We start from the raw sequence: 26,971 nt of genomic DNA, 5'->3' as shown, positions 1-26,971 counted from the left end.
TTTCTTGGAGGAGCGAGTCTTGGTTTTGTTTGGGATAGCACAATCCATGCATTCTTGTAGGTGCCCATAGAATGCATTAGTAAAGGATTTTGCAGCTTGGACAGCGTTATCCTTTAGCATGGAGGCTTTGAAACGTCCCACCTCGGTCTTCAGTAAGGTGAAGTTTGCTTTTGAAACGTTTTTCACAGTGTTTTTTTTTTACCAGGGGTGGTGGCGGAATGTGGATATCCAGAGTGATTAATTTATGGTCAGATCTAAACAGTGAGGGGTTGACCTCCATTGTGGAACACCAATCGCCGATGTTGGTGATGACCGGGTTTAATATGTTGTCACCTCTGGTGGGGGTGTTGACCAGTTGATCCAGGGCATTTGAGTTTATAAATTCTAGGAAATGTTGGGCAAGGGAGTTTGTACTTGAGTAGTTCTCCCAATTAATGTTTGGGTAATTGAAATCACCCAATATCAGGGTATTTGGTAGGACCTTTATGTTTCCCAGTGTTTCCAGGAATGCAGAGTGGGGGTCCTGGGACATGGTGGGTGATCTGTAGCAAGCTATAATTTGAATAGCAGTTTTGCCCATTGTTAGTTGCATGTGGGTGATCTCTGAAGCATCGTGCTGTGCCACTAACCTGGAGGTATGGGTATCCTTGATGAATATGGATACTCCCTCGCCTTTTGTATTTCTGTCCGGGTTTTATGGCCGAAATGTATGGTATGAGTTGTAGCCTGGTAGTGCTGGGGTGCTCTCTGGAGCCTTAAACCAGGTTTCTTTTACTGCACATATATCAATTTTCTCCATACTGAAGAGTTCCTCGAGTGTGTGCATTTTGAGGTTTAGACTTTTGGCATGGAGTAGCATTACCCTCATTACTACTTCTGTGGCTCTGCTTGACAGGGGCACAGGAAAATAATTTTTTTGGGTAGCGAAAGCCAGGGTACCATTTGGCTAGGCTTATATAAGCCCTAGGGCCAATAGCCTAGTACCTATCTATGAACCTATGAATATGAAAGACATGAAGAATTTACATATAAACACATATTTCCAAGCATATTTACAACCAAAATTGCAACAATTTGAGTATTACAATCATTAAGCAAATTAAGATTGTTTTATGCATGAAATATAAGATTAGCCATTGCCCGGAATGCATGTACATTTGAAGTATGCAAACGAGTCATTTTTATTTGTTTTTGATGGATTCCAGTGTGATCTGCTGTCTCACCTCTACTAGGACTTGATTCCATATTGGTGGGCCTACCTTAGAGAAAGCTCTTGAAACTAGGTCTAACAGTAACAGTAATAGGCCTTCTTCCTTTTTCTGAATACATAGATCTGCTGCTTAATTTGACATTTTAACTTCAGAGGGAAACAATGTTCCATTTTTGCCACATTAAAAATCTGGAAAATCAACAGAAAGGTTGCTCTTTGGGTCTCAAGCAGCCATTTGAACTTTTTCTGAAAGTTGATAGTGATGGGTAAGTGAGCTGGTTGACAGATTTTATTAAAAGTAGTTTTGTATTTTGTATTACTGCTTGACTGTAGAGCTGTCAGAGGTAGACCATACTCAAGTTTTTGGATGCTGGTAGTATTATGCAAATAAAAAATGAATTTTGAAGCATAGTTCAATACTCTTCTAATACTGTTAATACCATATGAAATACAGAAGGTCACATTTCTGGGTCTGTTGGTGTTAAGGACAGAATTCTTAGAAAACATAAAATATATAATTAACACTTATTTTTATTAGCTTTGCATAAGCCTTGACTCAAGACTGAGTTTCATTCTCACTGTGTTATCAACAAAACCCATCTGTAAAATGAAGAAGACTGCAATTCAGCCCAAACACTATTCAATGCATCACAAATTAATGTGCATGGGATATAGAAAAAATAAACTACAGTATTAAATAAAGACAAGCCAATTTACAGTATATGTTAATGTACAAAAGTCAACATTAATTATTCCCTTTACATAAAAGTGCAATGAGTGAATACCTGGTAAGAAGAACTGTTCCCGAGCCATCGTGCAGGTTGTCTACAGAATTGGAGAGAAGGGCCGTGGATTGCTTCGGAAATTACTTCAGGATAATCTTCCAGGGGATCTCTGAAATGAAGAGCATTAGTTCACTGTAGTGTACTTTTTTCTGAATGCCTTCTTATAAATAGCTGTAGTTCATATCATATCAAAACAGTATAAAATATAAAGGAGTATTACCAACGCATAATTTTTCATTCACTGCAGCCATTTTACCCATATCTTAAACTGATCTAATAAAGCAGTAGTATACGCCTGTTGCTTTGATTTTATCTTTGTTTTTTTTTTTAGCTGAAACTGGCCATAACATACTACGGTGACTACTTGCATAGCAAGATGTATCTCTGCTTGTGATAATGGGAAGTCTGCCCCGCGATTTAATCCCAACTCTAGGGTGAACTACTGCAGTCAGAAAGGGCAGTTTACGAGATCACATAAAATGTGATTCAGGGATATAATTACCCACAATGAGGAAGACCTCATTATCAGTTAATTTGCATGTATCTCAACTGACAGCGATTACTGTAGGAAAGTGCTAATAACCAATTTCCTACAGTAATTCCCACTGGCAGCCTATATATCACATTGGCACATGTATTCACACACCCACACATACATGCAGACATTCAGAAACACACACACGCACACACTTACAGATATTCTCACACCCACAGAGATTAACTGTACCTGATAAACACACACACACAAACACACACACACACACTTAATGCAATCACATTCACAGTCACACTCACCCACTGACCCATATATACACAGACACACCACTCACCTACATTACCAAGCCCCTAATTTTTCCTGATGTGACCAACCAGTCAGACACTCACTAGCACTCTCACACAAAGACATACATAAACACAAACACACACCTAATTCAATCTCATTCACAGTCAGTCTCATCCATTTGACCCATATATATGCAGACAGACAGAGGGCGGCCGCGGTTAGCGTTGCCACTTCACAGCAAGAGGTTGTCTGGTTTGATCCTCGGCTGGGGTGCCTTCTGTGCGGAGTCAGCATGTCCTCCCTGTGGTTGCGTGGGTTTCCTCCCACATCCCAAAGATATGCTGTAGGTGGATTGGACACTCTAAATTGGCCCTAGGTGTGAGTGTGTGTGTGTGTGTGTGTGTGTGTGTGTGTGTGTGTGTGTGTGTGTGCCTTCTGTGGAAGGTTTGGTGCCGGGCTGGCAACTTGACACCGTAAAACTCCACTGCCAATCATGAGCGGACAGGTAATCTGCTGTGGCAACCCCTAACCGGGAAAAGCCGAAAGAAGAAGAATACACAAACAGACAGACACACACACATGCACTTGCAGATATCTTCACGCCCCTAACACAATCAAATTCACAGTCATACTCACCAATTGACCTACACACACACACACACACACACACACACACACACACACACACACACACACACACACACACACACACACACACCTACACTATCAGTCCCCTAATTCCCTCTGCTGTGACCACCTAGTCAGACACTAACTCACACACACACATAAATAGAGAGAGTTATCTTTGACCACTCATACTCCTGCAGACATACACATGCACACACTCACATACCCCCACTGCCACCACTACCTTGTACTTCCACTTACCCAAGCTTACATTTTGCATGACCTCCCCTATTGACAATAATGAAGGAATGCAGTATTTTGGCTATGTTTATTAGCATGGCTAGCTAGCAATTCTAATTTATGCAGCTGAGTGATTCCCTAATTGGAGGCATTTCTGGGGATAAAGCATATGGCTTATTGGCATTATCCACTCCCATAGAATGCTTCATTACTGTTTAGCACGGCCATGAAGTCACTGCAGTGATTCTACTGTCTGTGTAAAATCACTGCAGTCAGCCTATCTCTGATTCAGGAAGGGAGTTATCTGGTTGTTTTCCTGCCATATTAGGCATTGCCAGTGGTGGTAGCCATTTCTGAATCTTTAAAAATAAGTTATGTCTTACCATAACGTTCCATCTATTTTGTAGATCTTTGTTCATTCATTACTAATAGGACATCTGTTCCGTCCTCGGAATCTATACGGCCGTTTCCAAGCTCGTGCCAGCCAAAAACTCTCAGCTGAGACCTACTCATAATGCCCCTCTCCTAGTTACTCCAGATCGAGTTTGCCCGCCCCTAGATAACAGACATAGTAATAGAAAAAATAGCAGAAGGCTCTGTCTGAGCAAATACCCTAACCAGGAGTTCCTAAAGTCCACCAGGAGTTCAGGCAGGGGGAAGGAGGGCAGGAACAAAGATCTACAACACAGATGGAACGTTATCGTAAGACTTAACTTCTTTATCTGATGTTGTAATCTTTGTTCATTAATTACTAATAGGACCGAGTCCCCAGCTACTTGAGTCCTGGGTGGTCCTAAGGAAGGATATTCCTGAGCACCATAGAACCAAAAGATGCTCGTCCCCTGGAGGCCAAATGCAATTTGTAATGAGAGATAAAGGTATGAGGTCTTGCCCAAGTGGCTGCTGCACAGGTATCATCCACAGAGGCTCTGGAATGAAATGCTACAGAAGTAGCCATAGATCTGGTAGAATGAGCCTTTATTTTGGAAGGTAAGGATAGCTTATTCTGTTGGTAGATATAGGTAATGACGTTTCTAAGCCAGGAGGATAAAGTCACTTTGGAAACAGGTTTACCCAATCTGGGTCCTGCAAAGGCCACAAACAACTGATCTGTTTTCCTGAAAGATTTAGTCCTGTCCAAATAACAACAAAGCTGCAGATGCACATCAAGGGTGTGCAAAAGGTACTCCCCTCTATTAGAATGCTGAGAGAAGAAAACCGGCAGGTCAACAGATTGGTTAATGGAAAAAAACAGAAATGACCTTGGGCAAGAAAGAAGGGTCAGTACGAAGGGACACCCTATCCATGTGGAAGATCAAGTAAGGTCTCTTGACACTTAAGGCCTGCAGCTCAGATACTCTTCCCACTGAGGTAAGTGCTACTAGAAGTAAGGTTTTTCATGACAAAAATTTGAAATCACATGAATCACAGGGCTCGAAAGGAGGACCTGTCAGAGACTGAAGTACCAAAGTCAAGTCCCAGGGTTCTAAGGGAAGCTTGACCGGAGGTTTAACATGTAATACTCCTTTCAAAAAGGTCTTGCATAGGGGGTGTGACATAATTGAAGAATTATCAAATCCATTATGAAAACTGGCGATAGCTGCTAAATGTACAGTGATCATCGATGCTGAGGCTCCTGCATGTAAAAGAGTAGTCAGGTATTGTAGGATCTTTTGAATAGGCATAGAGAAAGGGTCTTAAGTTCTGATCTTTGGCCCAAATAGAGAACCTAGTCTTTTTACTAGAATAAACTTTCCTGGTGGAAGGTTTGTGTGAAGCCAGAAGAATTTCATGAACAGGAGATGGGATGTCAGGCAGCCTGACAATCATTGGAAGTGGAGGAACCAAGCTGTGAACTTTAGACTGTGCAGGCCCGGATGAATCAGTCCCTGAGGATGAGATAACAGGTCTTAGGAATGATCCAGGATCCATGGGCTGTGAATCAGATGAGGCTGTAGAAACGGGAACCAGACTTGACAGGGCCAGTAGGGGGCAATGAGGATCACTTTGCTTTTCAATCTCTGAGCTTTCTGGAGAAATTTTGGAATGGGGGAAACAGGGGAAAGGCATACAGAAGACCCGGGGGACAATCATGCATTAGAGCGTCCCTTGGTGGTTCTCCCTGAGGGGGGATCAGGGCAAAATAGCTTCTGAATTTGTAGTTTAGGGGGGAAGCAAACAGGTCGCAGCAAAGTTTGCCCCAGCGTTAGAAGATCCGATCCGGTGTTACAGGGTTGAGAGACCACTCGTGAGGCATCAAGATGTTCCTGTTCAGATTGTCCGCAATAAAGTTGGAACTACCGGGAATGTGCATTGCTATAAGAAAGCGGTTGGAAGCTATTGCCCAGTGTCAAATCCCCATGGCTTCCCGACACAGGGGATAAGACCTGGTTCCACATTGCTTGTTGATATACCAGATGACTGATATGTTGTCTGACTGAATTGCAATGGTCCCAGAGGGTAGGGATGCATGGAACGCTTGCAATGCTAAGAGAACTGCTCTCAGTTCCAGGACATTTATGTGCAAATTGGCCTCCATGGGAGACCAGGTGCCTTGGACAGTCTTTCCCTGGAAATGCCCCCCCCCCCTAACAGGGAAGTGGCCGTGGTCACTGTGGCCGTGGGCCAGGGAAGACAGAATGGTCGACACCAAAGATTTGTTTATGGTTTCATCCACCATAGCATTTCTTCCTTGCAATGGTTTGTAAGATGTATCATGTGGTCGAGTGGGTGAGTTAGCAATGGCCACTGTGCAGAAAGGAGCCACTGCAGGATTCTCATGTGCAGTCTCACCAGTGGTACTAACGTAATGGCAGCCACCATGAAGCCTAAGACTTGCAGTACAAGACATGCTGGTATATAGGTCTGAGGAAGAAGGTCTTCGATTTGGTGTCTTATTTTCAAAAGCCTGTCAGGGGGAAGAGAAGCTTGACAGGATGTTGTGTCAAAGACTGCTCCAGTAAATTCCAGTGTCTTCATTGGGGAAATTTGAGATTTGTCTTTGTTGATTGTAATCCCCAGGCGGAGAGCGAGACCTTGAGTGTAAGAGAGGCTGCGGACTAGGAGATTCCTGGTCGGAGTGGTAAGAAGCCAATCGTCTAGATAGAGAAACACCTGGAATCCTTGTAGTTGAAGATGAGCTACCATAACTGCCATACATTTGGTGAACACTCAGGGGGGCTGTCAAGAGACCGAATGGCAGTGCCCTGAACTGTTAGTGATTGGCTCCCAGCCAGAAGCAGAGAAACCTCTGGGAGCTGTGATCCATCTTTATGTGGTAGTACGCATCCTTCATAGGTTCATAGGTAGATACTAGGCTATCTGCCCTAGGGCATTAATAAGCCTAGCCAGAGTGTATTTGGCTTCCGCCTCCCTATTAGATTAGCCTACTGTGCCTCTGTAAAGTAGGTCACAGAAGGTACCGTTTTAAGATTAGTTTACTGTGCCTCTGTCTAGCAGGGACACAGAAGAGATCCCAGGGGTGAATTTGCGATTTTCCATCCACGCGTCCAGATTTTGCTTGAAGAGGGTCAGCGAGGGGCTATGTCTAACATGAATTGGGATTCTATTCCAGAGTGAGGGGAGCCTCTGGGAAATGAATCTGTCCCTCCAGCATGTCCTATTTATTTTTGTGCTGAGGTTTAAGTCCCTGGAGCGTGTAGCTCTAAGGGACTTGGACTTTTTGAGATGGAGCATGTCCGTTAATTCTGGTTTTGACATGGCTTTGTATGTCAGGCATAGATCGCCTCTGAGTAGGCGGTAAGCAACTGACTAGAGCTGGAGTTTCTTTCGTTGAGCTGCATAGGACATCTGTTTGCAGCCCATGATCCTCTTGGTGAGGTACTTTTGGGGTCTCTCCAGTTGCTGCAGGTGTTGGGTAAGGTACATCCCAAAAGGGGCATTGTATTCAATTATGGGCCTGATGAGTGACGAGTAGAGGGGCGCAATGACCTCTCTTGATCTAGATGCGAACCCTTTCGTGATAAGGTGGGCTATATAGAAGGTCTTTCTAACCACTTTGGCAACGTGATTATCAAAGGAGAGATTACTATCTACGTTGGTCCCCAAATCTCTAATTACTTCTTCCGTGCCAATGGATTACCACCTATGTGGTAATTTGTGGGCACCTTGTTTTTCCCAAAGGGGATGACTATGCACTTTTTAGCATTTAGTTTGAGGCCGTGGCTCAGGCACCAAGCATCCGTCTCTGTGAGACCCTTTTGGAGGATGCTTGTGTCAGCTGGAGATTCGATTATGGCCCCCAGTTTGCAGTCATCTGCAAACTTTGTCAGCCATAATCCCCCCGTGTTAGCCTGAACCTCAGAGAAGTATATACCGAACAAGAGAGGTCCCAGAACTGTGCCCTGTGGGACGTCACTTGTAACTGGTTTGGATTCGGACATGGCACCTGCGATTCTGACCATGTGGGTTCTATCTCTGAGCCAGTTTGCAACCCATTTTGTGATATAGGGGTTGATATTTAAGCTGGTAAGCTTATTTATGATGCCCGAGTGGGGTATTGTGTCGAAGGCTTTTGCAAGGTCCAGGTAGGCTGTGTGGACTACTTTGCCCTCATCTATGGCTTTGGTAACTGTTTCAAAGAACTCAACTAGGTTTAAGAGGCAAGATCTGCCCTTAACAAAGCCGAATTGGGTAGGGTCCAGTGTCTGGAGGCTCCCAATGTCTTTGTTTATGAGTTCCATGATAATATGCTCCATAGCTTTACAGACCAGACTAGTCAGGCTTATGGGGCGATAGTTCCCAGGGTCCGTTGTGCCACCACCTTTGTGAAGTGGGACAACTGTAGCTGTACGCCATTCTTTGGGTACATATCCTGTAGTAAGGCTAAGTTTGAACAGTGATTTAATGTGAGGGTTCAGTTCTTCTTGGAGCTCGTGTAAGACACAGCCTGGGACACCGTCCGGTCCCATAGATGCTGTGTTTTTTGCTTTGGAGAGGGCAGCTTTCACCTGTGCATCTGTGATGTCAGGGAGGTTACATTCAGTTGGGATAGGCATTTGCTCCTTTGGGGGAGAAGTTTGCACTGAATCTGTCTGCCAGGATGTTGGCTATGTCTGTAGGTTTGGTATATTTTGTACCGTTATGCAACAATTGAGAGCATATCTGGGAGTTTCCACCCATATTCCTGACATAACTAAAGAAGGCCTTGTGATTATCTTTAGTGTCTAGGGCAATTTTTCTTTCGAAACTGGCCTTTGATGATTTTATGAGGGATCGAAGTTTCTTGCTAATACTGATCAGATGCCTTCCCTTTTTGGGATTTTGCTCTGTCATGTAGTAGCTTCCTCCTTCTGCTGTATAGCTTATTTATGGCCAGGGTCCACCAGACCGGTCTCCTGTTTTTGGAGGAGTGAGTCTTGGTTTTATTTGGGATAGCACGACCCATGCATTCCTGCAGGTGCTCACAGAATGCATTTGTAAAGGATTCTGCGGATTTGGCTGTATTATCATCTGGCCCGGGGGCTTTGAAGGATTCCACCTCAGTCTTGAGAAGTGCAAAGTTGGCTTTTGAGAAATTCTTTACAGTGATTTCCTTGGCTGGGGGTGGGGATGGGATATGGATATCCAGGGAAATTTGTTTATGGTCTGATCTTACCAATGAGGGGTTTACCTCTGGTGTGGAACATAGAGTCCCCATGTTAGTGATGACCAGGTCCAATATGTTGTTCCCTCTTGTGGGAGTGGTGACCAGTTGTTCCATCGTGTTACAGTTTATAAATTCAAGGAACCGTTGGGCGAGGGTGTTTGGGCTTGAGTAGTTTTCTCAGTCAATGTTTGGGTAGTTGAAGTCACCCAATAACATAGTGTTTGGAGAGACCTTCATATTCTCCAGTGTTCTCAGGAATGCCAAGTGGGGTTCCTGTAATATGGAGGGTGTTCTGTAGCAGGCTACAAACTGAAACGCAGTTTTGCCCACTGTTAGTTGCACATGGATGGTTTCCGATGCTTCGTGCAGTGTCACTAACCTGGAGGTATAGGTATCTTTGATGAATATAGATACTCCCCCTCCTTTTGTGCTTCGGTCTGAGTTTTGGGGCCGAAACTCATGGTATGAGTTATAACCTGGTAGTGCTGGGGTGCTCTCAGGAGCCTTGAACCAGGTTTCTGTTACTGCACAGACATCGATTTTCTCCATACTGAAGAGAGCCTTGAGTGCGTGCATCTTGAGGTTTAGACTTCTGGCATTGAGTAGCATTACCTTTAGTTTTTTTATCCTTGGGTTGTCTATGGAGGTGGGTTTGTCCTTTGAGCCTTGCCTAAAAAAGGCACTATGGGGGTAGCAAGAGCCTTGGCCAGTATACGAAAGCCTAAGGGTGACAGGTGCAAGCCGTCCCTAGCGAAGCAACGTGGCTTGTCAAGCATGTCATCCCAGGCTGACAGACACTGGATCCCCTTTGAATGACACCAATACTTTAGCCAATTGTTGAAACTGATCATTTTGTCTTTATACTGTGGCATCATTCTTGGTGAGGGCAAGATGCTACTCAAGGTCAGGGTCATACCAGCCTGGGCTACATGGTCAGAGAGCTCCTCTATGTCTCTTTTCATGTAGTCCAGGGAGGTACATCTCAGGTAATTCACACCAGCATGGACAATGACGGAGTCATACTTGTACTTGCTTTGGAGTGACCTGAGTGCTTGCGTTATGTGGCGGATCCTGGCATCCTGGAGGTCTATAGAGCACATCCAGTTGCCCCTCCCTAGGAAGGGAAGAATGGACTGTACCATGACCATCCGGAATTTTTGAGGTTTGATAAATTAGTTCAATAGGCTGAGATCCAGGATTGGTCTCCAGTCCCCTGTCTTTTTTGGCACTAAAAAGAACCTTGAGTAAAACCCAGATCCTGTCTGGTCTGGTGGGACTGGATAGATGACTCTTTTTCTTAGCAGCTTTTCTATTTCTAAGGCTGCTAATTCCCTCTGATTGGGTGGTACATCAGGGATTCATTTGACAGGTCTGGGAGTTAAATTGAATGGCATTTGGTAGCCTCTGGATATTATGCTCTGCATATGAACTGTGTATTGCACGTACAGCTGCTGCACGGCTCCAAAAGTCCCAAAATGCAATTAAAACAAAGTGAGCCAGCAGAAAGTGTGGAAATCCCTTTTAATGAAATGAATACATTATGACATAGGTAGAGGGAAATAAAGAACCCTACTACCTGCCTCAAACTGGTTTTGGCTCTAATAACCTTCTTCAGTGAGAAAAACATAGTCATAGATGCATACATACATTTATTTACACCATACAAAAGCTGTTCATTGGTCCATCACAAATGATCATTAAGTCCAGGTGGAAACAATGCTCCTAACTTAATAATCAATTTGCGTTCCTTAAAATTAAGTATATTATGCTATCCTGATTTGTCCCTACATTTACCAACAATGCAGTTAATGATAGTAAAATGAAAAGATGCAGTATTATGTTTGCACACATGTTTATATAAAGCATTGGTGGAACGTTTATTTTTGATATCACTAATATTCTCCCCAATTCTAAGACGAAAGGGTCTAGATGTTTGACCCACACAGAAAGAGGAGCATGAACAAGTGACTAAGTAGGCTACCCACTCTGTACTACAATTAGCCCAGTACTTAATATTAAAAACTACAGATGCGTTCCGGCTGCTAAATTTCTTGGTTTTATCAACCCTAAAACAGTGGGTACAGTGTCCACATGGCATACAACCTATAAGTGGATCTCCTGTTAGTGTCCATTGAGTGGAGGCCATTAATCTCTGTTCCACCCTCTTATAATGACTGAAGAGGGAACCTAATGTACGCTCTGTCCTAAAGGAAAAAGAACATCTATTACCCAAAAATGGGTATAATCTGTCTTCGGCCAAAAGTATGTTCCAGTGTCTATTAATGATGTTCATAAACCCCTGTGTGTTACGTCCATATGCTGCCACCAAACGAACCAATGGGCTGGTAGAGCCCTTTGGTTTCTCCTTATATTGGAGAAGTTTGGTTCTATCCTAGGTAGAAGCCCAGTGACAAGCAGAACTAACCACCCCAAATTTGTAACCCCTCTCATGAAACCGTTGTATTAGGTCATCTCTGGTGACTTAAAAGGACCCCTGGCTGGAGCAAATTCTTTTGACCCGGAGGAACTGAGATTTGGGGATATTCCAAATGATATGTTGGGGGTGGAAGCTGGTGGCATGAAGGAATTAATTATATTCAGGGAATTTCCTGTGCACCCATGATCCTAGAGTGTCATCAGGATTCCTACTGACTTCCACATTGAGAAAAACAATCTTCGACCTATGGAAGTTCACTTTAAATTCAATCTCCCATTTATTTTCATTAAGATAACCAATAAATTCATGCAAGTAAATATCATCCGACTTCCACACCATCCAACAATCATCGAGATATATACGCCAAATATCTATTTCCTCAACATATAGATTGTGACTAGAGTCATAGATAAGTACCTCCTCAATATAGGCCATAAACAGGTCAGCATAAATGGGTGCAAAAGATGCACCCATTGCTGTACCTTTGACCTGCCAAAAGTATTGGTCCTGAAAATAAAATGCATTACTAGTTAGGACATACTCAGCCAGGCACACTAATAATGTATTAAAGCCCGGTTGATATAGTCCTGATTTACCCAGCCAGTATTCCAAAGCAAGTAAACCTGCCCAATGTGGGATATTCGTATAGAGAGAGGTGACATCCAGGGTGCACATTAACCAATGTGGTTCCAATTGCATATCTGATATAATATCAAGGAATTGCATAGTGTCCTGAATTCGTGCCTATACCACAGATAGTAGTGGTTTCAAATGGTATGTCAGATATTCTGAAAGTGGTTCAGTAATGGATCCCCGCCCTGATACAATCAGCCTACCAGGAGAACTTTTAGCATTCTTATGTATTTTGGGCAATAAGTAAAACTATTGTTTGTTTGGGGATGATACCATAGAATGAAGTATATCTGAACTGGTAATAATGCCCTCTTCCCTAGCCTTGGTAAAACAAGAATCAATTTTGGTCTTAAGATGATTAGTTGGATCCAGGGGCATGGCCATGTAAGACCTACCATCCCTAAGTTGCCTCAATGCCTCTGCATTATAATCAACCCAATCCTGAACCACTATCGCCGGAGTGGACATTGGTACCGAGATCTCCGGGATCTGGGTAGAGGCTGGCGGAGGATAAACAGGAGAAGATGTAGTAAAAGATTATGAGCCAAGAGGGATGGAAGGTCTTGCTGGAATGGGCAATCCCCTAGCTGCCAGAAGCTGGTCCACAACCAGTAATAGATCTAATTCAGAAAAACTCCTAGTGGAGCTATAGAGGCTGCCGAAGGAGAATCAGATCTTTCTAGAAAGGGGCTAAACCTCTGCCCCAAATAAGGGTCATAAGTTGGAGAGTATCTTGTCCTTGGCAGGTATTCGAGTTTTGGAGCCGATGGAGCCGAAGAAACTGTCGGCACTGTGGCCGGGGATGGTGCCGAAGCAGGTACAGTCATCGGAGCCAATGTTGGATCCAAGGATGGTACCGAAGTCAGTGGTGCCGAGGTTGGAACTGAAATAGGAGTGAATATCATGGACGGCACCGAGGGAGAGGATACAGAGCCTGGTGCTGAAGAGGTCTGCACCGAGGACGCTGGTGAAGCATGGAGCAGACGCGGTTCCGTAACTGATGGAGATGCAGGAACTGAGTGACTCCGTTTTTCCTTATGTTTTTTGGTCTTTGGAAGGGGTGAGACCTCCGACCCAGACAGAGCTTCCGAAAAAGGTGCCTTGAGTAAACCTTTTAAAATAAGTTTATTTTTTTACATTCTGCTAGTGTACGATTACTAAAACTAGCACAAATGTCACAGTCAGCTTTAATATGAACCACGCCCAAACGATAGACACAACGAGCATTTGTATCCCAGTTAAGCATCTTACGCCCACACTTTTCACACTGTTTAAACCCCAACTTAGCTTTGTCTGACATAGTAAGGCAACAAGGCTATTCTATAGAAAAAACAAAATAAGGGAGAGAGAAAAAGGGAGAGAATACCAATGATGGTATTTAAAAAATACCACAAGTGGTAAGGAAGGGCTTGTCAAAGGCAGGAGAGAGGGACAGTACCAATAGTGGTAGAAATTAAATTACTAAAGTAAATGGTAGGGAATAGGATTAGGTTATAGGCGACAGTGAGAAAAGATTAACTTGACTAAAAAATAAACAATTTTGAAGAGAAACTGTTTTAAAAATAACAATTGTCTACTTAGCTTTGAGAGAGATGGCTAGCACGTCTGACTAGGAGCACAGCAAACAAGATCTGGAGTAACTAGGAGAGGGGCATTATGGGTAGGTCTTAGCTGAGAGTTTTTGGCTGGCACAAGCTTGGAAACGGCCGTATTGGTTCCCGGGGATGGAACCAAGGTCCTATTAGTAATTAATCAACAAAGATTTACAACATTAGATGGAATGCTTTCCCATTTCACCATGGCATCAGATTTGTCTTGCTCCCCTACAGCTTCTTTATGATGTTTTTCTTTCCTGTTTCAATGTAATGTTGAATTAAAACAAAAATCTGTTCCCTTAAGCTCAGATTCGAAATACTGGCACTCCAAAGTACTGTAGTAAAAACACTTCTTTATTTAAACATAAACTTCAGACATGAGTTAAGCGCTTTCATCTAAAACACTTAGACTTCCTCAGAACCAAGTCTCCTCTTGTCCTTTAGGTTTATATACATACATTTCCTATTACTTAATTCACTTTGGCTATATCTGCAATGCCAAAGTGAAACATATTGCAGTCCTTACTTCCGTCCAAATGCCTCCATAAGGCATTTTTAGTGTCCTTTTTCTTAATACAATAGTAGTGATCATAAATTCTCTCTCTCAAACTTCCATCTGTCTTCCCTATGTAATAACTAGGACACTTGGAACATTTGGCAAGATACACTAGGTGGGAAGTTCTGCAGTTACCCTTCCTGAATTTTATCAAAGTCCCTAATCTGTCTTCGAGTTGGACACTATTTGCTGGAAAAATGTACCTACACTGTTTGCATGTACCACATCTAGTTGTTCCTTTCATTTCCTCTGTATCTATCTTGTTGTCTATTTTCTTTTCCAACTCCATTTTCATATTACACCCTATAGCCAAAGTGAATCCTAGGGGAGGAAACATTAGGACGAAATTAGGGGAGCTGGAAACTAGATGGCAAGTGAAATTAGATGCATCTACCCCGCCTGGATTGAATGACCACATTTCAATAAAACCCATCCTTGCAAATATGGGGTAGACTGAACTACTAGGGTGGTAGTTATTAATTTAAAAGAATTGATACTGGATTTTGAACTGTTTTACATTAACCAGTTTATTCTCAAATATAAGGGGAAAATGTAAATGATTATATGTATGTGTTAAGTAAAAGTTTAACATGCAATGTTTTAATTAATTTTTAAATGATTATTTTAACAAAAGGCACACTGGCACTTTAAAATCATGTATAACCTTCATATTTAATTGATTAATTAATTAAGTAATAGGAAATGTATGTATATAAACCTAAAGGACAAGAGGAGACTTGGTTCTGAGGAAGTCTAAGTGTTTTAGATGAAAGCGCTTAACTCATGTCTGAAGTTTATGTTTAAATAAAGAAGTGTTTTTACTACAGTACTTTGGAGTGCCAGTATTTCGAATCTGAGCCTAAGGGAACAGATTTTTGTTTTAATTCATCGAGCTGACTGTTACCTTATATACTTTGTTTTTCAATGTAATGTTGGAAGAAGCAGAAGGGGTTGGGCAGAAATGTTGTAATGTACACAGTATGCAGCTATGAATCAGTGTGGTTATAATTTCAATGCCAACTTCACAGCTATGCATTCTCTGTCTTTATAAAATGCCTCCATCCCAAGCTTGCTCATAACACAATAATGTCTTGTTTTAATTTTTTTCGTCTGATAGTGTGCCTTCTCTTTACCTTGTAAAAGTCCATTTACCTATCCTTATCACTTTTGGTCTGTGAACAATCCTTACAACTTAACTGCCTAGGAATGTACTACCTCTGGGTTATGTCAATCAAGGGATTTTACTTATTTTTCTCACAGGAGCACAGAAATTATTTAATTCTGTACCCAGATGAGAATGTAAATTGCACAAGTTATACAAAATCCTTTCTAGTGCTCTTATAATGTTAGCCACTTCACACAGTTTCCAACAAACTGCTCTATCATCTCCTCTTACTCTGTAAGTCTTTATGGCATCTCTTTCTCAACTACTGCAGTCACATTTTTTTCATTCAAAGATGGTTGAGCTCTGAGAGAAAAAGAAGTTATGTTCTTACCATAACGTTCCATGTGAGTTGTTCATCTCGCCTTTGTTCTTTACACGTGGGTTCGGAGCCAATCCATCGGCTCCGAGTCGGCCACTTTCCAAGCTCAAGATCTTTGAGTAGCTTGAGGCACAGTCCCTGTCCCATGATGCTCTCCTACCAACCCTAGATCTAGTTTGCTGAACCAGCAAGAAAAAACACACTAAGCAACCAATTACAAAAAAATGTACATAGTACATAAATATTTACAATAGCTAAACAATAATCTGGCTGGAAAGAAGGACACTAACAAGACCAACCAGACCACCAGTCATACCTGTTCTTCCATAACCTGGAGGGGGAAGGTGGGAGGGAGTGTAAGAACAAAGGTGAGATGAACAACTCACATGGAACATTATGGTACGAACATAACTTCTTTATGTGAAGTTGTTCAATCTCGCCGTTTGTTCTTTACACGTGGGTAGCATCCCAAGCACCCTAATCCTGGGCAGTTCATGGGAGTATATTCCTGAGAACGGTGGAACCAAATAAAGCCCTGTCCCTGGAGGCCCTGTCCACTTTGTAATGAGTGATAAACGTATGAGGTTTGGACCAAGTAGCAGCTGCACAAATGGTGTCCAAAGGTAGACGGGCTGCGTGGGCTAAAGATGTAGAAACAGCCCTGGTAGAATGAGCTTTCACCTCACATTCTAAAGGTTGTTTAGCTGAAAAATATACAAATTTTATACAATCAGAAATCCATTTGGACAATGTAACTTTGGATACCGACAAACCTTTTTTATTGTCTGCATGGGAAATGAATAGTTGATCAGATTTCCTAAATTCTTTTGCTCTGTCCAAATAAAAACCTCAATTGTCTGTGAACATCAAGCTTATGTAACATGTACTCCATTCTATTAGCACGATGTCTGAAAAAAGTAGGAAGGTCAATAGACTGGTTCAAATTTGCCTCGGAGCAGACCTTAGGAAGAAAGGTTAGATTTGTTCTTAAAGACACTCTGTCGGGGTAAAAGACTAGATATGGAGGCCTGATAGAAAGTGCTTGTAGTTCAGAAACTCTACACGCCGAAGTAATAGCCACCAGGAAAATTGTCTTCCAAGAAAGGAACTTCAAAGGGCAAGATGATGCAGGCTCAAAAGGGGGAAGAATGAGTTGAGATAGCACCAAATTCAGATTCCAGGGAGTAACAGGATGTCTGATAGGTGGCCTAAGGTGGTGAGTTCCTTTCAAAGAGGCTTTACATAATCTGTGGGACATAATGTTTGAACCACTGCATCCCACATGGAAGTTAGATATGGCAGCCAATTGAACACATTGTAGAAGCTGCCGAACCATCATGAATGAGCAAAGTCAAGAATTCCAGAATACTACAAATAGGGGCGACATAGGGATCCATGCTGAGAAGCCCAATGAACAAATCGCCTCCATTTGCTGTTATAAAGTTTCCTGGTGGAGACTTTGTGAGAGGAAACTAAAATATGATGAACCGCTGGAGACAAATCATGTGACCTGGCTAGGTTGGGAAGTGGAGCAGCCACGCTGTCAGTTTGAGAGAGGGATGAAGAAGTCGCGACAAATGAGTCAGAAAGTCTGGCACTGGGTCCAGAACCCAAGGTTCTTCCACTTGGTATTGCTGTAGGAAGGGGAACCATATCTGCCGAGGCCAAAACGGGGCTATTAGAATAACAGTCCTTCCCAGGTTTTTGGCTTTCTGTAAGAATCTGGGGATTGGAGGGAAGGCATAAAGGAGACCTGAGGGCCAATCGTGTACAAGTGAGTCCCTTGAGCTGTCCCCCGGTGGAGGGTACAGGGCAGAGTAGCTTCTGCATTTGGCATTCATCGGGGATGCAAAAAGGTCGCAGCAAGGCTGGCCCCATCTGTGGAATATCCTTTCCGCCACTCATTCTTTGAGGGACCACTCGTGAGGCAACAGAATGGCTCTGCTCAGTTTGTCCGCTATCACGTTGGATGACCCGGGTATGTGCGTTGCTATAAGAAAGTGCCCAGTGGATACAGCCCACTGCCAAACTCTCAGGGCCTCTCGGCATAAGGGGTAAGACTTGGTTCCCCCTTGCTTGTTGATGTACCAAACTACTAACATGCTGTCTGTATTGCAATTGTCTCTCGAGGTAGAGAGTCGTGAAAGTGTTGCAACGCTAGAAACACCGCTTTCAACTCTAGAACATTGATGTGCAAATGAGATTCCATGTCTGACTAAGTGCCTTGGACAGTTTTTCCATGAAACAGGCCCCCCCACCCTAACAGGGAAGCATCCGTGGTCTCTGTGGCAGTGGGGGGGGGAGTACAAATGGGCGACCTACAGTAACTTGGTGGCTGTTCAACCACCAAAGAAGGTCCTTTTTGCAAGCATTTGTCAGAAGAATCTTGTGTGACATTGGAAGCTGTTGATAAGACCACTGTGTGAATAGTAACCATTGGAGTATCCTCATGTGCATTCGTCCCAGAAGAACCGCTATGAGTGTAGCTGCCATGGTGCCTAACAGCTTCAGAACCTGGAATACTGGAACTCGCCTTTCTGTTAACAAATGGAACACTTGACTTCATAAAGATATTACTCTTTCTTGAGGTAATCTGACCAGGGAGATGGTGGTGTCTAGATCTGCTCCTATAAAGGAAATATGCTGCGATGGCAATAAAGCAGATTTTTCTAAATTTAAGGTTATGCCCAACATAGAACACAGGTTGATAGTGTAATCTCTGGCGCGAATTAGTTGATGCCTGGTGGTGGTTGTGAGGAGCCAGTCATCCAGATATGGAAACACCCAGAATCCTAAACGTCTCAGGTGAGCCGTGACCACTGCCATACATTTGGTGAACACTCTGGGGGCTGTGGTGAGACCAAAGGGCATAGCTCGGAATTGGTAGTGACTGGCCCCCAGCTGGAAATGCAAGTGATCTCTGAATGTCCTGGCCATTTTGATGTGGTAGTATGCATCCTTGAGATCTATAGAGCACATCCAATCGCCCGTTTCAAGACACGGAAGTATCAATTGAAGCGTGACCATCCGGAACTTTTCCTTTTTGACAAAGGTGTTTAGTTTGCTAAGGTCTAAGATGGGCCTCCAGTCCCCTGTTTTCTTTGGAACTAAAAAGAATCTGGAGTAAGTTCCGTATACTATCTAGTTCGCCAGGACTGGCTGGATGACTCTTTTTTCTAGCAGCCTTTGAATTTCTATGGTTGCTAGATTCCACAGACTGAGTGGAACGTCTGGGATTCTTGTACGAATGGAAGGAGATTCTGAAAAGGGAATGATGTAACCTCTGGTAATTATGCTTTTTACCCAAGAATCTGATGTAATTCCTAGCCAGGCGTCTGGGTATAAAGCTAAGCGACTCCTGACTGCCTCCAGAGCAGGACAGTCGGGCCTCCTCTCAGGAGCGCTGATAGGGCTTGCCAAGGAACTGCTCCCTGTCACATTGGTTCTGCGGACCCCCTCTGCCGCCTGGGCGGTGTCTACCATTATACCCCCCTCCTCTGCCCCTGGAGCGGGGTTCACTACGTGTGTTCTGGAAAGCTCCTTGAGACTTTCAGAACCACACTTTTCCACCTTTCTGCCCTTTGGGGTATGGCCTAGTGGGGGTGGAAAAATGGACTCCTACGGCAGATACAGTCTTTCCTTCCTGCTCACGCCTAGTGAGTGTCTCCTTGACTTTAGGCCCAAACAAGGAAGAGCCATCAAATGGGGTATTAACAAAGGAAGGCTTGAAGTCTTCCGCAAAGGAGCATAAGCGCATCCAGGATTGTCTCCGCAGAGCTATCGCTGAACCTGTTGCCCGGCTCGATCCATCGGCTGCATAAGAAATGAGCCGCATGGACGAGTTCACAATAGAATTAAGGGTGTTAAGCTGTGCCGTTACTTTCTCAGAAACAGCATCATCTGTTTTGCCCTGTAGAGTATCTCCAAGCTCTTTGAGGAGATCTCGTTGAAGACGGGTAAAGTGGGTTAAATAGTTGAGCGATCTCATTGCAAATGTCGCAGAACTAAAGATGCATTTCCCGTATCTGTCCATAGTTCTAGTCTTTATTAGGAGGATGAACAGAAGAAGAGGTTTCTGACATCTCTTTCTTGGTGGCTGCCGCCACCACCATGGCATCAACGGGGACTCTCTTCGTACGAAAAGACCTGTCTTGAGGGGAAGTGCTAAATTTGTTCGGCCTATGAGGGACCAGTTCCATGGAATCAGGAGACTCCAACGCCCTTCAAGCAACCAAGTCCATTAATTCGTCAAAGGGTGGAGTAACCCAGGAGGTGGAAGGTTGAGACACAAAGGCCCTACAGGAGCACCGACTCATCCTCAGTAGGGGTAAGGGACTGCCAGTACCCCTCTGCCTTAATATTTCCAGGATGTCTGCAAATGAGACGTCCTCAGAGGAGGACCATGGGGACCCTTCTGGTTCCTCTAAGTTGGTGTCTGATGTTAAGGATTCCTGAGGGGAATCTAAATGCCTCCTCTTGCACAGTCTCTTTCTGGGGACTTCATCAGTGGGGGTGTCTGGTGAAGTCTCAGTCAAGCAGGGGTCACCCAGTGGGGCTACCTGAGGCTCTGGGTCTCGACACTTGGTGGGGACCTGTGGTGCAGGGACAGAATGTGGCCCTTTAGGGGAAAAAGAGGTAAGGTTCTTAGCAGATATGACCCTCCTCATGGCATCGAAGTCACCGGTTTCCCGACCCAAGGAGTCCGCCGGTTCCAAAGAAGACGGCAACCTCCCAGGGGCCGAGACCACGGGCTCTGAACCAGAGGATGGAACCGAGCTCATCTGCACCGAAGCCCCAAGAGGGAGAGTCGGAACCAAAGCGTCGGTTCAACTCTCTCTCCTGGAACCAGCGAGAGTGTCAGCTCAGAGACTCTTCGATCAGAAATGAAGAAGTCAAGGTCGAAGGGGCCAAGGGACTGGAACAGGCCTCGGCTCTGAGAGTTCCACCACTATCAGATCCACTTTTTCCAGCTCCGAAGGCTCAACTGGCCTCGGAGGAGGAGCAGAAATCATGGTAGGGGGGTTTGTAGGCTTCGAGGTCAGCTGGATCGAAGCTGAAAGCAATTTGGCCAGGGCTGGGTTCACCAAAAGTCTCTACACCACTTGGTCCACATCAATGTCAGAAAGGGTACCGGAAGAACGGGTCGAAGGAGCCGAAGAAGCCACCGACCTAAGGATTGGGGACTTTAAAACTTCCGACACCGGCTCCAACACTATGATTTGGCTCTGAGGTAAGATTTCGGTGCACGGCTCCGAAGGCTGTGGAGCTGGCGACCGAGTCTTCCCAGTGGTGCTAGGAACAGAAGACTTGTGCTCCGATGACACCTTAGAAGACTTTGACCCCTTCGTGGACTTGGGGGTCTGGTCAGTCTTGTCTAATGCTTCTTGAAAATCTGGCTTCAACAGCCCTCTATTCACCAATTTCCTTCGCCTTTCTAATAAAACCCTGCCACTGGAGGAATGGCTGATAGAGCAATCTTCTTGCAAATGTAGTGGACCCAAGCGGTACACACAAGAAACGTGGTTATCGGTGATGGACATCTTCTGTCCACAGTCACAGCTTTTAAATCCTGATTTTTGTTTCTCAGACATTATATAAAGAAAATACACACAAATATCAGATCCCTGATAACAACATCAATAAAGTCGAAAAACCACTAAGAACTTCTTAGAAAGTTCAGATCCCTGAACTGCAAATGACTACAAGAATTATTTGACACAAAAAAAACGTTCAAATACAACAATTCTATGAAAAATAAGGGGATAGGGAATTAAATTTGACAGACCCCTGTCAAGTAAATGCAACTCAAGAAAGGCTAAAGAACTAAGAGCAACTGCTCCAAATTAGAAAGACAAAAATATAATATTCAGTTAACTCACTGAACAACAATTACAAGAAATATGAGAAGTCTCACAAATATCAGATCCTTGATAGTCTAAATAAGTAGTTTTATATTCTTTTAAGAAAAAAAGGTTACTGGCCTGAGCTTCCTCCGAAGATCATGCGATCCGTTGCAGCGGCAAACTAGATCTGCGGTTGGTGGGAGAGCATCATGGGATAGGGACTGTGCCTCGAGCTACTCAAAGATCTTGAGCTTGGAAAGTGGCCGACTCGGAGCCGATGGATCGGCTCCAAACCCATGTGTAAAGAACAAACGGCGAGATTGAACAACTTCACATCGTATGTTTACCTATATTGCAGATGGGGCCTAAACACTTGTCATCCACAGCAGTTTTCTCTCCCATTGTTTTGTGGCCCACAATTTACAGAGCCAATATGCAATTTCACAGACTCAACATGTAACCGATCCTCCAAGTAAGTTCAGAAGACAACACAGCATTACTGTTGTTACCATTTTGTATCTTAATATGATTTCTGATTTCAAAATATCTTAGTAAATTTGTTGATGTACACTAAACATTTTGTATTTCATACCGGAATGAATGTTGCCAGCAAGAATAATCAACTGACAAAGCCATAAAACCAAAAAGAAGGACAGTCTTAATCTATACAGAGTGGACATACTGCTTTCTTTACTGTTCAGAAACTACTGGAAGATAACGATTATGCATGCTGGAGAATTTGCCTAGTATTGTGAAGAGCTCCACTTCTCTTTGATTTTTCACTTACAGTGCATTTGAACACCAAACTTCAAAAGAAAATCTGTCTGTTCACCACCCTCACATCTTGAGTCAGTGCAGGACTGATAATCTGCAGCTCTCACCATGCACGTCTGGAACTCATACTCCCTGTTTTAAATTAATCAGATTAGTGAAAAAAAAGATGCTTGTGGGTAGCATTTTCTGTGAAATAATTTTCATCTTTCTACCAGTGTATATCACAAACAGAGATATGGTAACAATAAGGCTACTGTGACTTTTCATAAAGGCATTTACTTTACTACACTACAAATGACAAATGCATAACTTTTGGCACGTACAGACTTTTCTCGTTGTCACAAAAAATGTAACAGTCACAACCGCCCATCTGCTGCATTCTGCCATGGGATCCACAGGAATGGCTTGGTGGAAGAAAATCATATATGTAACCCAGTAACATGAGAAATTATTTTTGGAAAAACAAAATTAAAAAGTGAAATGAATAATTATTTCTGAAAAAAACAAAATAAAAACAAAAAAAAATCCAACAAAACAAAATATTTATATACGCACACATATTTAACATATCTGTGTGTGTGTGTGTGTGTGTGTGTGTGTGTGTGTGTGTGTGTGTGTGTGTGTGTGTGTGTGTGTGTGTGTGTGTGTGTGTGTTTCACTGCATAACTGCAATCTCAGAGTTGATATATTTAAGTTGCAGGGAGTGTGGGGGGCACAGCTCCCCACATGGATGGTGCAGGGGAGCTTGCCCCCTGCTTATACTTGGAGAAGAGTAATATGGTTAGTCTTTTATTTGTTTCAGTATGTACTTGTGCTGGAATATAGTAAGTTTTGGTATCCTGTGTGTTTTCAGTATTTTGACTTTTCAATATTTTGAACTTTCAAGATTTTGGTCTCAGGATTTTGGGATTCAGGATTCTGCAGAGCTCCCAGATATATATATATATATATATATATATATATATATATATATATATATATATATATATACATACACAGATATAGATGTATAGATACAGATGTATAGATATAGATATACCTTTTTTATTATAACAGTCCTGAAGCCCACAGTGTTGAAAATCATGATACTGAGACCATAACCTCAAATACCAAAATACTGAAGCTCACAATATCAAGCTTGCCCCCCTGTGTGACCCATGTTAACACTCGTTCCTGGATCCATACCCCTGCAAGACCCATGCTAGCACTCGTTCTTGCATCAATACCCCTGCAGGACCCATGTCAGAACTTGTTCCTGGATCCATACCCCTGCAGGACCCATGCTAGCACTTGTTCCTGGAGCCATACCCCTGCAGGACCCATGCTAGCACTTGTTCTTGCATCAATATCCCTGTAGGACCCATGCCAGCACTTGTTCCTGGATCCATACCCCTGTTGGACCCATGCTAGCACTCGTTCTTGTATCCATACCCCTGCAAGACCCATGCTAGCATTGTTCCTAGATCCATACCCCTGCAGAAGTCATGCTAGCACTTGTTCTTGCATCCATATCCATGCAGAACCCATGTTAAAATTTATTTCGAGGTTCATACTGGTAGGAGGATTCGGTAGTCGAGATTTTTAGAGATTGTGGTCTTCAGTGTCTTGGTTCTTCAGTATTTTTATCTTGGGATTATGATTTGCAAGACTGTGGGCTTTAAGACTCTGACAGTAAACCTATGTAATTTTTAATGTCAAACTATTCAGCCTCAGGCCCTGACCACCCACACTAAAAATGGTCCATTCATTCCTTTTATACTCACTCTGACAACCAGCATTAGTCACCGGGATGGAGGCCCATATTACTACGAAATAACTTCAATGCTGATTAGACTTGGGAGAGAACCAAGGCTTTCTGTGGCCATCTGGCTGTTATATGTGTGAGGAAAGAGACATTCGCAACAATGACATAAAACATAAGAAAAAGTATATAAAACTTTGTTCAACATGTGAAATATAGAGTTGCATGTAAATAAACTGGCAGTTATTACTGTACTACAACTACTACAGGTGAAATCACTGCTTGCACATTAAAATGTAAACTGATGTTTCTATTTGTAATCAGCAGGATTACAAAAGCTTGTCATTTTGGATACCTTTTTAACAACTTAGATGAAGAAAGATCTTTTACAAATTCAACATGGTATAATACTGGGTCCTACATCAAATGCAGAAGGACCTATCCCAATAAACACCTTATTATGTGGGATTACTATGCTCAGAAAAGAACAAAGAGGCAGAGGGTAAAGTTCTTAATGATGTGCAAAATTAAATAAGTGAGTGAAAATGTGGTAAAATCAAGGCTGAGCAGAGTACATATTATCGAGCAGGTGCAGTATATGAAAAGGATTACTGTAAATCTGTAGATTTTTTGAAAAAGGAAGAAATACAGTGGCATATGTGATAAGCAGATGTGTAAAGATAACAGGCCCTATTGCAGGGGTTTAGTGTTACTGGATAAGAAAATAGCTGGCATCCTATACTCATGTTAAAGGACAAAACCATTCTTGCAAACAGTGACAGATGATGACTAATAGAAATGGTTGCCATTTAGTGGTGCATTTGCTGATTTCACAGTTGAACTGAATACCACTGATTATATTATTTGTTATAAATTTGTCTGAAAGGACTTACACTAAAACCTGTTATGCACAACAAAATCAATGCTGAGATGGTTTCTAGGACAGAGAAAGAAAAGTTGAGAAAGACAAAATCATCTGTATGCAATAACACAATCTAGTCATGGTGTTCAGTGCTCAAGGTGTTAATGTACACAGCAGACAAGAGTACCTCAGGCATTGTAGCATTGACCATTTTGGGTTACCAGGGTTCAGATATGCATATGCTCATACTGCATTAACACAATGACTCTGAAATCCCTGTAACAAAGGTGTGTGACACAGACAGGGTGTATGTTATAATAATTAAACTATGAAAATTCTTACAGTTAGAATAACACATTAGATGATTTCTTATCCTACAAAACCTTCTAGGACAGTAGACATTGGTCAAGGCTTCTGTAAATTAAATTAACAAATCAGGAAAATGCAGTATCTGTGCTGTGTTTAAGCTAGAAGCCATGCTGCTCATTCAACAACAACACAAAGTCAGTGACATACATAATGATGTTTTTTTTATTATTTGTCCAGTGAAAAAACACAGAAAGCAAATCAAACATAATGTTAAAGCCAATAAAAAAGGAACACAATGACTAACACTGAAAACAGAAATATTTAATCACCATTCTTGAATATATAAAATATATATAAAATATAAAACCTCATACAAAAATAATATATAAAGTGAATCCCTGTTTATGGGACAGTATACATTGCATAAAATGGTACTAAAACCGAGGGACAGTTAGTACCAGTTCACCATCAGGAGGTAATTGAATCAGACATCTCAGATGAGGCCATCATTTCACTTGGATACAACACACTCTTTTTAAAGTCAACCTTTTATGCAGCAACATTTAGTTAAATCGCTCCAAAAAAATCAGACTGATTGAGACTGATAAAAACTTTATGAATACATTTCCATGAAGACAGGAAATGTTGTCTAATGAAGAAATACCATTATGTATGAGGCATTTCTAATACTTTGTCACAATGGATTAACCCAAACTGAAGTAATAAAAATTAACCAATAACTTTCAGCTACATATAAATGAACTATGCATATATCAGGCAAACAATTATACTATTAATAAATCATTTTTATCTCCATCAAGAACCTGTTAAATTGTCAAATAAAGAACAGAATGGATTTTATCTCCATCAAGAACCTGTTAAATTGTCAAATAAAGAACAGAATGGATTTGCAAGACCACATCTGCTACTGAATCTTTCCCAAATAAAGTGGTGTTGGGTGACAGTAATTTACTCATCATGGCTACCTGTGAGAGTCAAATAAGCACTGTGCAAAACATAAACTAATGTTGTACGCATTTATAGTATAATACATTTGTCTGTATTATTGTAAATTGTTACCTAGTCTGGGTAGTCATGTATTACTTTTAATAATAATAACCAGTAATGTGAAATATGAGTGTAGAGTAATATAATGACTGTAATACTGAGTTAAAAAGAAATGACTGGTAGTGTTGCGTCTTCAGGTAACTTTATGCATAACGCAAGCAGTATAAATTTATTAGCGTCAAACCTAACAAGAAAAATGGTACAGCTGTGTAAGTAAATTATTGTAACAGTAGATGTTCGAATGATCATTGTTGCAGTAGCCTAAGCTATATCGGTTATATCTTGGGGTCCACTTCAGAAGATTGAGTTTTCAGAAACTCGAAATTCATATTGTTAAGATGATATGATCAAGTTTCCAAAAACTCAAAGCTTTTGAATGGAGATTGTGGCACAGTGAGGATCACGGAATTTACCC

At 42.4% G+C, this 26,971-nt stretch overlaps 1 protein-coding gene across 1 annotated transcript in view; it reads right to left on the bottom strand.

Annotated features, from left to right (window-relative positions):
- The window catches only part of LOC122817266 (MYCBP associated protein), a 2,683,797-nt gene that overhangs the window by 758,578 nt on the left and 1,898,248 nt on the right, over positions 1-26,971 (bottom strand). The window contains exon 10 of the mRNA XM_044090481.1: positions 1,996-2,104. Within this exon, the coding sequence (XP_043946416.1) occupies positions 1,996-2,104 (109 nt within the window). The remainder of the gene's footprint in view (positions 1-1,995; positions 2,105-26,971) is intronic.

This window comes from Protopterus annectens, chromosome 12.part0 (genome assembly GCF_019279795.1).
Source record: "Protopterus annectens isolate FY-2018-M chromosome 12.part0, PAN1.0, whole genome shotgun sequence".
Taxonomy (NCBI): Eukaryota; Metazoa; Chordata; order Ceratodontiformes; family Protopteridae; genus Protopterus; species Protopterus annectens.
Note: the sequence above shows the minus strand (reverse complement) of the source record. Positions and strands in the feature narration are given on the sequence as shown.